Source organism: Nicotiana attenuata, chromosome 6 (assembly GCF_001879085.1).
Source record: "Nicotiana attenuata strain UT chromosome 6, NIATTr2, whole genome shotgun sequence".
Taxonomy (NCBI): Eukaryota; Viridiplantae; Streptophyta; class Magnoliopsida; order Solanales; family Solanaceae; genus Nicotiana; species Nicotiana attenuata.
The window spans coordinates 20,589,527-20,599,058 of record NC_031994.1 but is presented as its reverse complement, the minus strand read 5'-3'; the positions used below and the strand labels follow the sequence as shown (position 1 = coordinate 20,599,058).

At 37.3% G+C, this 9,532-nt stretch overlaps 2 protein-coding genes across 2 annotated transcripts; one reads left to right on the top strand and one right to left on the bottom strand.

Moving 5' to 3' along the window:
* On the top strand, positions 755-4,470 carry LOC109226686. The gene is made up of 3 exons (XM_019391513.1): positions 755-1,340; positions 1,845-1,964; positions 2,631-4,470. Exons 1-3 carry the CDS (start codon positions 993-995, stop codon positions 4,215-4,217), a joined length of 2,055 nt encoding a protein of 684 aa, XP_019247058.1. The 5' UTR covers positions 755-992; the 3' UTR covers positions 4,218-4,470.
* LOC109226685 (NEP1-interacting protein-like 1) lies at positions 5,087-6,959 on the bottom strand. Its single transcript, XM_019391512.1, has 5 exons — positions 6,637-6,959; positions 6,275-6,426; positions 5,921-6,004; positions 5,664-5,828; positions 5,087-5,388 (listed from the first exon to the last, which is right to left on the bottom strand). Exons 1-5 carry the CDS (start codon positions 6,797-6,799, stop codon positions 5,266-5,268), a joined length of 687 nt encoding a protein of 228 aa, XP_019247057.1. The 5' UTR covers positions 6,800-6,959; the 3' UTR covers positions 5,087-5,265.

Genomic DNA, 9,532 nt, shown 5'->3' with positions numbered 1-9,532 from the left:
TACAATATACATGGAATAACAATATACAGACTAATCAAGATATGGATTAAACACTAGCAGATAAATTACCCTTTTATGTTTTCTTTACACCCATCATCAATACCCTTGTAATTTTATTAAATTTAAAAATAAACCCATATTTTTAACTATACCCTACATATCCAGTTTTTATTAAATCAAAGCTCGAAAGTAATTTCTGATTTATATATTTTGCATTATTAATCTCTGCATTACAATTTCAGTATAACTTGTTTCTTAACCAAAGCACCCCTTAATTAAAATCTAAAGCACCCGTGAATATAGGTGGGCTAGCATATAACATACGAGTTCACGTGAATCCAATAATCTTTTGTTTAGATACAATATATGTATTAAACATTCGACTATGAGTGCAATTAATATTGGATATTAACTTAAAATTGCTATAAGAATTCATAAAATACAAAATCTAAATCCACCTTTACCCCTTAGTATGTACTAGTCGTCTTCATTTTCTTAAACTTAATATTGAGTCAAATACATTGCTACAAAATGAAACACAGAATAGTATTATCTTTCTGTCTTATGTAACGGTATTTGACGATGTAAGGAGTTTAAGAAAAAAATAAAACTTTGACACTTGTGGTTTAAAATAAATTATAAATATTTGTATGATTATAAATTATTTGTTTAAGAGTAAAATAGAAAGTTTAAAGTGAAATTGTTAACTAAAATCCAAATTAGACACACGGACTATTTGTTAGTGTCATTACATAACCACGCTCCTGGACCAAAACCCCCAAAACCGTACCAGTAATCTAGTTAGACACACGCTGCTAGCTCTTCCTTCGTCACAAACCAGAAATAGATCACTGAATCTACTCCCTCCCGACCCCTATTTCCACGCCCCCATCTTCGACCAGCTCTCATACTGAGCTACTAATGGGCCCCTCTATCTCACACACACACAGTGATAGAAGGAGCTGACTAATGGCTGAATCTGTGAATCAAAGATGAAGATCACCGCCAACAACGCTGAGCTCCCGGCGATTACATTCTCCGAATTAGATCTTTTGCATAAACCGTCTAATAACACTTGTAAACCGTCTCGTCGGAAAACGAACAACTTCGCCGCTGCCGGAGTGAAGTTGAGAGGAACTCCTAATGGGAGGAGAAGCAGGCCTGAAACTCCTCTTCTCCGCTGGAAGTTCAAGGACAATGCCTCTATAAAGGAAGAAACTTCGCCATCGGAGCTTGATCGGAAATGTAGCCGGAGTGTGGTTTCCGCTAGGAAGTTAGCTGCTGGACTGTTTAAGCAGCAGCTTCCGGAAGTCAACCACGGTCAAAACTTAGGGTTTCAGGTATTTTTCCGTAAATTAATTTTTTTTATTTAGGGCTTTTGTGATTTGGCTGTTGATATATTGATTGACAGTTAACACTCGTAAAAAAAAATTGATTTTTCGAATCTAAGTAAATAGCTTGCATTTATATTATAAGGTGCATTAAGTTAACAAGTTAACATGTTGCATTTAGTCAAAGCAAAGGAGTAATAGAGAAAAGTGGAATCACTTCAGTAGTTTATTATTTCTTCCTAATTGAGATTTCTCCTTTTTAGTCCATTTGGGTATAACTGATTGTAAATTAACACGCAGCAACATATAAAATTTTGATTATTTGAATCTTATTGATTCTAAAATATTAGCTCACATTTACATTAGTTGCATTACTGTACACTGATTTGGCATTTTGATGAATTTGGTCAAACCAATTATGTTTGAATAATTAGGAATAGTGGAGAAAATGGAACCATTTTAGTAGTCTATTGAGAACCATTTCATCTTCATATATTTCTTTCTTCCATGCAGGCTGGTCGGGTTGAGGTGCCCTTTCATTGTCATCATCGCAGTAAAGTGCATGACTCTCACATTAATCCAATGCCGAGTCCTCGATCTGTCTTTGGTCCAACAAATGGCCATATTCACAAAGTATGTGACATTTTTTTTTCTTAGAAGCTTTGAATCTTTTCTGTAACTGTCTATTCTTCGTTATATCATGAAGTTCTAGAGTTGTCAGGGACATAGTCCAATACAAATGTAGCATGTAGCGACACGAGACTCGCCCCTTATATTAGGGGGACGTAATTCTCCCAAATATTCTTAATGTCATCTTAACTGTCTTAACCCCTTTCATAGCGAAGTCACAGAGTTGTCTGGAACACGGACCTGTGCAATGTAGTAGGTGCAGGGATTCGAGATTCCCCCCCTTATATTGGAGGAATGCAGTGCTCACAGAATGTTCTGAATATTGTGTCAAGTGTCTTAACCCCTTATATGGAAAGTCATGGAGTTGTCTGGGACGTGGTCCTTCACAATGTAGTATCCACTTATATTAGAGAAACTAGAGTTATGGGTATATATTCCTATGCGATGGAATAGATGCAGGAAGACAAGATTATAAGGGTAGACTCTTGGCCGTCATCATTCTGCATAACTCTTCTTAATACTTTAATATTTTTTATATTGAAGACTCTTTAATATCCCTGTTTCACAAAAAAAGACTCTTGATCTTAGTACTTAAACACATTGTCTTTCATTTTATATTTGTTTCTATTTTGCTGATCTAACTTTGTTGCATTTCTCTATATTATGTAGCTAGAACCCTCGCTTCAGTTTTCCCACTCTGCTATGGAGGGGGCTACAAAGTGGGATCCAGTTGGCTGGACAACAGCGGTGGAAACAAAGAAGGTATACGGCTATGAGAAGGTTCTTGATCAACAAGTGAGTACTGCTTCAATGATTTCTTCCCTTGAGGCAGAACTAGAATGCGCTCGTGCCAGAGTTCATCAACTTGAGACAGAACGGCAGTCATCAAAAAAGAAACTCGAACAGTTTTTGAGGAAACTTAGTGAAGAAAAGGCAGCATGGCGAAGCAGAGAGCATGAGAAAATTCGTTCAATTATGGATGACATGAGAGCTGACTTCTCCCGAGAGAGGAAAAACCGAAAGAGGCTGGAAATAGTCAATTCCAAATTAGTTAATGAGTTGGCTGATGCCAAGTTATCAGCAAAACGCTATCTGCAAAATTACGAGAAAGAAAGGCAGGCTAGAGGGTTGATAGAAGAAGTGTGCGATGAATTGGCCAAAGAACTTGGAGAAGACAAGGCTGAAGTTGAGGAATTGAAGAGGGAATCTCTGAAGTTCACAGAGGAAGTAGATGAAGAAAGAAAGATGTTGCAGATGGCTGAGGTTTGGCGTGAGGAACGGGTTCAGATGAAACTAGTTGATGCTAAGGTGATGCTTGAAGAGAAGTATTCCCAGATGAAGAGACTAATTGGAGAGCTAGAATCATTTCTAAGTTCTAGAGGTAAGAGTTTGGATGTGGAGGAGATGAAAAGAGCCGAACAACTCCAACAGGCAGCTGCCTCTGTGAATATTCGTGATATTAGAGAACTCACGTATGAACCTTCAAATCCAGATGATATTTTCTCCATTTTCGACGATGCTCATTTTGTTGAACCTGATGAAAGGGAGATCCAGCCATGTACTGCAGATAGTCCTGCCAGCCATTCCTCCAAGCTTCGCACTCTCAGTCCTGATGGTGATGTTTACAACTTTCCTGATGGTGATGTTTACAACTTCGACAAACATTCTCGTGCATATGTCAATCAGAGTGATTATATAGAGGAAGAGGGAAGTGAGTGGGAAACAGTTACCCATCTTGAGGAGCAAGGCTCTAGTTATTCTCCTGAAGGAAGTATTTCATCCGTCAACAAGTATTGCCGGCACAGCGATGTATCAAGAAGTGGAGCAGACTGGGAGAGAATTGGTGGTGATGGCACACCGGTTTCAGAAATTAGTGAAGTATGTTCCGGACCAGCTCAGCAACTTACAGAGGTGTCATCTGTATCTAGGTTTCGGAGATCATGCCCACGCAATGGAGACAAGTTCAAAATAAAATCACTAGAAGGAACTAATGGGAGGCTGTCAAACGGAAGGCTATCAAATGGGGCCATTCTTTCTCCAGATCATGGTTCGAGTAAAGGTGGCTTTAGCCCCTCAGACCTGGGAAGCCAGTGGAGCTCACCTGACTCGAGCAATCCACAAATAGCACGCGGAATAAAAGGATGCATTGAATGGCCACATAACTCTCAGAAGAAAAGCTTAAAAGCAAAGTTATTGCAGGCAAGAACAGAGAGCCAGAAGGTCCAGTTGCGCCAGGTCTTGAAGCAGAAGATCTGAGAGATAGTTCTGAATACCTGAACATGAGGCCTCCTGTCAGTAGGTGTATCAGTAAAACTAAAACAGAATTCAAATATTTTTCCGAGAATAGTCTTCTAACTGGAACTTGTTGGAGAATCATGTCTATGTATCGATAAATAACTTTGTTGTCAAAGCTATAAGAGTTTACTGTAATTTCAACGGTGTATTATTTGATGTTTCTTTAACTTATGGCTTGGGCCATTTATTACCAATATATACACCCTCCACAGAAGATTCAGTAACAAAGAGAGAAACTTTGCGTAGTTGATTTCCCTTCATTCCCCTACGAATGTCCTTCTGTATTAGCCATTATTTGATGGGGAAGAGATTGTCGAAAGGTAAAAAGTACAGAGGAAAAAGAAAGGCATCGATACAATTCCCAGCAAATTCCAACATGCCGGGGAAATAACATAGATAATTTCTTACCCTGTCAATCCTTAGCATAGATAATGTTTGACCGTTTAGCCTATTCTAGTCATATCCTCAAACCTCTTCCTGACCACTCATTGTTATTATTATCGTAAATAAATGAACATAGTATTGAATGAGTTAGATGTGTCCTCTTATTTTTGTCAAGACAAAAACCTAAAATGAAAAATGCTGACATGTTATTTCAGTTAAGAATTTTGTGTCAAGCATCCATCGTGATCTCCATAAAGGCAAGTCAATTAATACTTCTATTCATTGTCTAAGGTCTAATATAGACCAGTTTTACCTAGCTAAGAAGCTTTTGATAAATACAGCCAGAATGGATAATGAAGGGAAAAGTAAGCGCAGAAAACAGATTTTTTTTTTTACAAAAAAAAATTAAGGAATAAAAAAGTAGTCATAATACACAATAGGCTTGCTTAACAGAAGTCAGAAGAAAAGTTCCATTCATCTGCAAGTTTTGATGGCTGAACAATATACATTTTGTAAGCGAGTTGTTTGTAAAAACAACTGCAGCATTTTTTCTCCTTTAGGATTCAGTAGTATTAGCCTAAGCAGTTCCTCCGATTGCTTTTATCTCCACAGTAAGTGCATACAATCAAATTTCTACTCTACAAATCGGGCAGCTCCCATGCCGAATTAACCATTCATCGATGCATTGTGTGTGGAAGGAATGTTTACAACTTGGTAGTAACCTTGCTGAGTCCCCATCTTTGAAATCCTACACCATAGTAAATTGCACAGATTATCGTATTGCCACAGTCAAATGTTGGTTTACATAGTATACAAATTTGGATTAGAGTTAACTTGACAGCGCAAACAAGACACTTAAAAGATTACTATAGGTGACTGTCCATAATAAGTAGAACTAGTTACCTAGAATATAAAGTAGATGACCTATACTGCTGATTAAATTGTGTGTAAAGATTCTTTACACTGCCAGTATATGTAAGTTAAATCCGGTGGATTATTAATAAAAGGTAACAATAGGTTTACCTGCAGGCAAATTGCACAAGTGACTTCTTGAAATTCTCTGCAGGTATTTACAGAACAGAAATTGTACTTTGGCAGTTTCTGTATAACCTCTTGAGATAAACCTCTGGTTGCATTAATATCAAAGATATCAGATATTTCCCTCAAACTTGTTTCCACTGTACTAACCTGAATTTCAAGAAATTCATATACTAATTTATTAGGTAAAGCATTTTAGAATAAGCCCAAAAATGCAGAGTGAAATAGGCATCATATCTTACTTGCCACTGATAAGCTTTTAGAACTGCTGGACTCACCCACTCCATGAATACCTTTCCATTTACTAGACTACATACAAGTGCAACCTGTAAAATTTGGACATAATCAATTTCTCAATATTCCTCTAAAATCATAAAGAAAGAGCAAATAATTATTTAATTTATTCACAGGCTTATGAATTTATTCAAGCCGTGGAAACAACCTCTTGCAGAAATGCAGGGTAAGGCTGCAGGGTAAGGCTACGTACATTACATCCGGCCCTTCCCCGGACCCGCGCATAGCGGCAGCTTAGTGCACCAGGCTGACCTTTTACAGGCTTATGAATTTTTTATATACCGTCAGCGCACAGAAATTACCTTGGAAAATGGCTCTCCATTAACTATAAGTTCCACTAATTGAACAGTTGTAATAGCTCCGGTCACAGCACCCACTGCAGCCCCTCTGAGAAGCCCAGTTTCTGTTGTCTGGCCTTTGATTGCTCCTGTAATTATCCCTACTGTCGCTCCTCCTGATTTTCCCAATTTAAAAAAATTAAGTGACCATTATTAATGAATTAAAGACACATAGGCAGATGCAGTTTGATTTACTAGATTCAACTGAACCTAGTATTTTTCACACCGACAACAAATATATACATGAAAAATTACTAAAGATTGAACGCATCAAGTTTAAATTCGGAATTCAGTTGTGATTAAAGTAACAAAAGAGATGCACATACCTAAAGCAAGAATGCACATAAAAAGAGCCCAAATAGCATTCTTTATCACCATCAACAAGAGCCCAGAAGAAAAACCAGCAAATCTAAGGAAAACCCAAGTGAAAACAAACTCCTTACTCTTTACCAGTAAACTATGAATGCAAGAAAACCAATTGGTCGTCATTGAAAAAATGAGTAGTAGTTTAGCCAGAAGACTGGAACAGTATCTACGGAAGAGAATGAAGAGGTAGAACTGGTTGAATTAAATTTCACGGACTTAGTTTTTTGGAAGAGCAAGTGAAGTGAGTAGTTAAAAAGTAAAGGCAGGAAAATAGGTGCATTTATAGGGATGCAAGAGAAAAAAGAATTGCTTGCATTTAATTAAGAGAGTTAGAGCTTAGAGCTACCACTCACGTGCTAAGCTCATGCATGTGCTGCTGGAGTAGCCGTGATCAGAGGCGGAGCCAATATTTAAATTTTATGGGTTCAGGATTCTAGTTCTTTGAATTTACTGGGTTCTAACTTAATAATTTGTACGTATTCAATGAATTTTTTAGGACAAATATAAGGTTTGAATCAAAGTTACTGGGTTCGGCCGAATCGTAGCCGAAAGGCTGGCTTTGCCCCTGGCCGTGATCATCCATATATACATACATTCATGTCCCCTCATTCGAGATTTAACTAATCTTTATACGTTATGTATCTTCCGAAAATATGGGTTCAATACATTATATTTATACTATTTGGAATGAAAGAAATGCTACTAGTATATACCTTTTGTTTTCTTTTGGTGCAAATAACTAATTGGTGATGCAGAATCTTTGCTACATACATTAGAATCACTGATGTGTTAGATAGGTTACTGATGTGAAAGCTGGAATATCTTGTAATATTCAACCACATTTTGTGCTACATATAGTAATAAAAATAAATAAAGATAAAAGTAACATACTCCATCCATAATTTATGTGAATGTTTTTGATAATTAGGCATGCTCGGAATTTAAAAAAGAGAATTTCTTTTCTGAAAGTTGTAGTCGAGCATACCATAAAACACTAATGTGATTATAAATCATCTCATTAATTAAGGAATAAGAATCAAATGAGAAGTTTAAAGTTAAATTATTTTTAAATATAAAAATATGTCGTTATTTTCGAGATAGACTAAAACAAAAGTAAGTTAAATAAATTGGACAAAGAGGGTAATATTTATACTAACTTTGAAGGCTTTCACATGTGCGTGTGTGCGTGTATATATATAATCTAAAATAAAAGATCTCTGAGCTCAATTATACTATACATTTCCAGTGCCAGTGAGAATGAGCCAATTCATGCACTATACTGTTATACGGACAGCTCCATGTTGATGCTTTAAAGTTTCATAAATCAATGATTGAATTGAGGAAACCATACTGTAATTTCCTTCATAATGAAAGTACAGAGTTACTTATTCGTACGTAATTGCCTTTTGCGTTCGGTTATCCCGATATATGGAATTTAATTTGTCCACCCTTTTCTCCCTCTCTTTACCAACTAGTTCTTTTTACATATTAGATGCGTTAATTGATTTTAGTTTGAACTGTTCACTCAAGAAGAAATAGACACTCTCTATTGTAGAAAGAGAAACTCTACCTTCTCTCTAGGACTTACTCCCATGAATACAATCACTATTAAACCACTCATAACCGGAACCACCGGACAAGAACAACCATATGAACGTGGAAGAAATAACACCACATTCCTATAAGGAAATACTTCTCGATAAAACGGTAATCCACCAAAATGATTACTATGAGGAAGACGCCACCACAATCATCAAAGATGATAAAGGGAAAAACATTAAAGGCTCAATCCCCCTTTCCCAGGAAGACAGGAAATGCCTATACTTTTCATGGCGTTTCTCTGTAATCATAAAGGTCTTTGGACGTGGAATGCCATACCAATATCTTCGCTCTAAACTAATTGGCTTATGAAAACCATCTGAACAGTTAATCTTGATTGACCTAGGATGAGATTTCTTCATTGTCAAATTTAGGCTAGAAGAAAATATGGCAAAAGCACTACATCTAGGACCATGGTTTGTCTCTGAGAATTTCCTTTCATTATGAAAATGGGAACCAAAATTTGTGCCACAAGAAGCTACCATCTCTACCACATCTATTTGGATTCGTCTCCCACAACTTCCAACAGAGTTCTATGGCAAAAAAATATTAGAGAAAGTTTGTAGGAAACTGGAAAGACTACTAAAAATTGACTCATGCACCTCCTCAACTTTGAGAGGAAGGTACGCACGCATATGCATTCAAGTAGCTTTAGAAACCCCAGTGGAAACATCCGTAATAATTGGAGACCACAAGCAAATAGTGATTTATGAGGGAGAAGTCACACTATGTACAACTTGCGAAAGAATTGGGCACATATCAAGAAATTGCAACTACAAAAAAAATACAATCACCCACGCCACAAGAAGCACCGGAAACCTCAGAAAAAAAACATGAAACAAGGGGATGGGAATGAATGGAAGACAGTAACCTTCCCAAGAAGGAAAAAAACGGATCAACAAAAGGTGAAAGAGAGGAACAATGGATCTGCAAATAACCAACACCATGCATCACAAGCACAACAGATCCAGGTAAACATGTTTGACGCAAACTCAGATAAGTTCCTACAAATTAAAACTGTGCAATACAATTCTAAGTCAAACAATCCCAAACCAAAATTTTACAACAGGCCCAGCGGCCCAACCAATAAACAAAGCCCCATCCCCCACTCCCCTGCAACCCCTTCCATGAGGGCCCAACCCAAATATAACGCCAAACGCAAGGCAGGAATGTGGCCCGAGGAAATTGACACGATCTCCACCCTTGACCCACATATCGGCACCCACAACGAGGCCCCTAATCTTAGCCCAATCCCCG

Excerpts from the sequence above, each read along its gene's own strand:
- LOC109226685 (XM_019391512.1), bottom strand. The coding sequence starts at position 6,799 with ATGACGACCAATTGGTTTTCTTGCATTCATAGTTTACTGGTAAAGAGT. Across the intron at positions 6,427-6,636 it reads TATGTGCATTCTTGCTTTAG|GAGGAGCGACAGTAGGGATA; the intron begins GTATGTGCATCT and ends TGGGAAAATCAG. Across the intron at positions 5,389-5,663 it reads CTTGTGCAATTTGCCTGCAG|GATTTCAAAGATGGGGACTC; the intron begins GTAAACCTATTG and ends ACTATGGTGTAG.
- LOC109226686 (XM_019391513.1), top strand. The coding sequence starts at position 993 with ATGAAGATCACCGCCAACAACGCTGAGCTCCCGGCGATTACATTCTCC. Across the intron at positions 1,341-1,844 it reads GTCAAAACTTAGGGTTTCAG|GCTGGTCGGGTTGAGGTGCC; the intron begins GTATTTTTCCGT and ends TCTTCCATGCAG. Across the intron at positions 1,965-2,630 it reads CAAATGGCCATATTCACAAA|CTAGAACCCTCGCTTCAGTT; the intron begins GTATGTGACATT and ends TATATTATGTAG.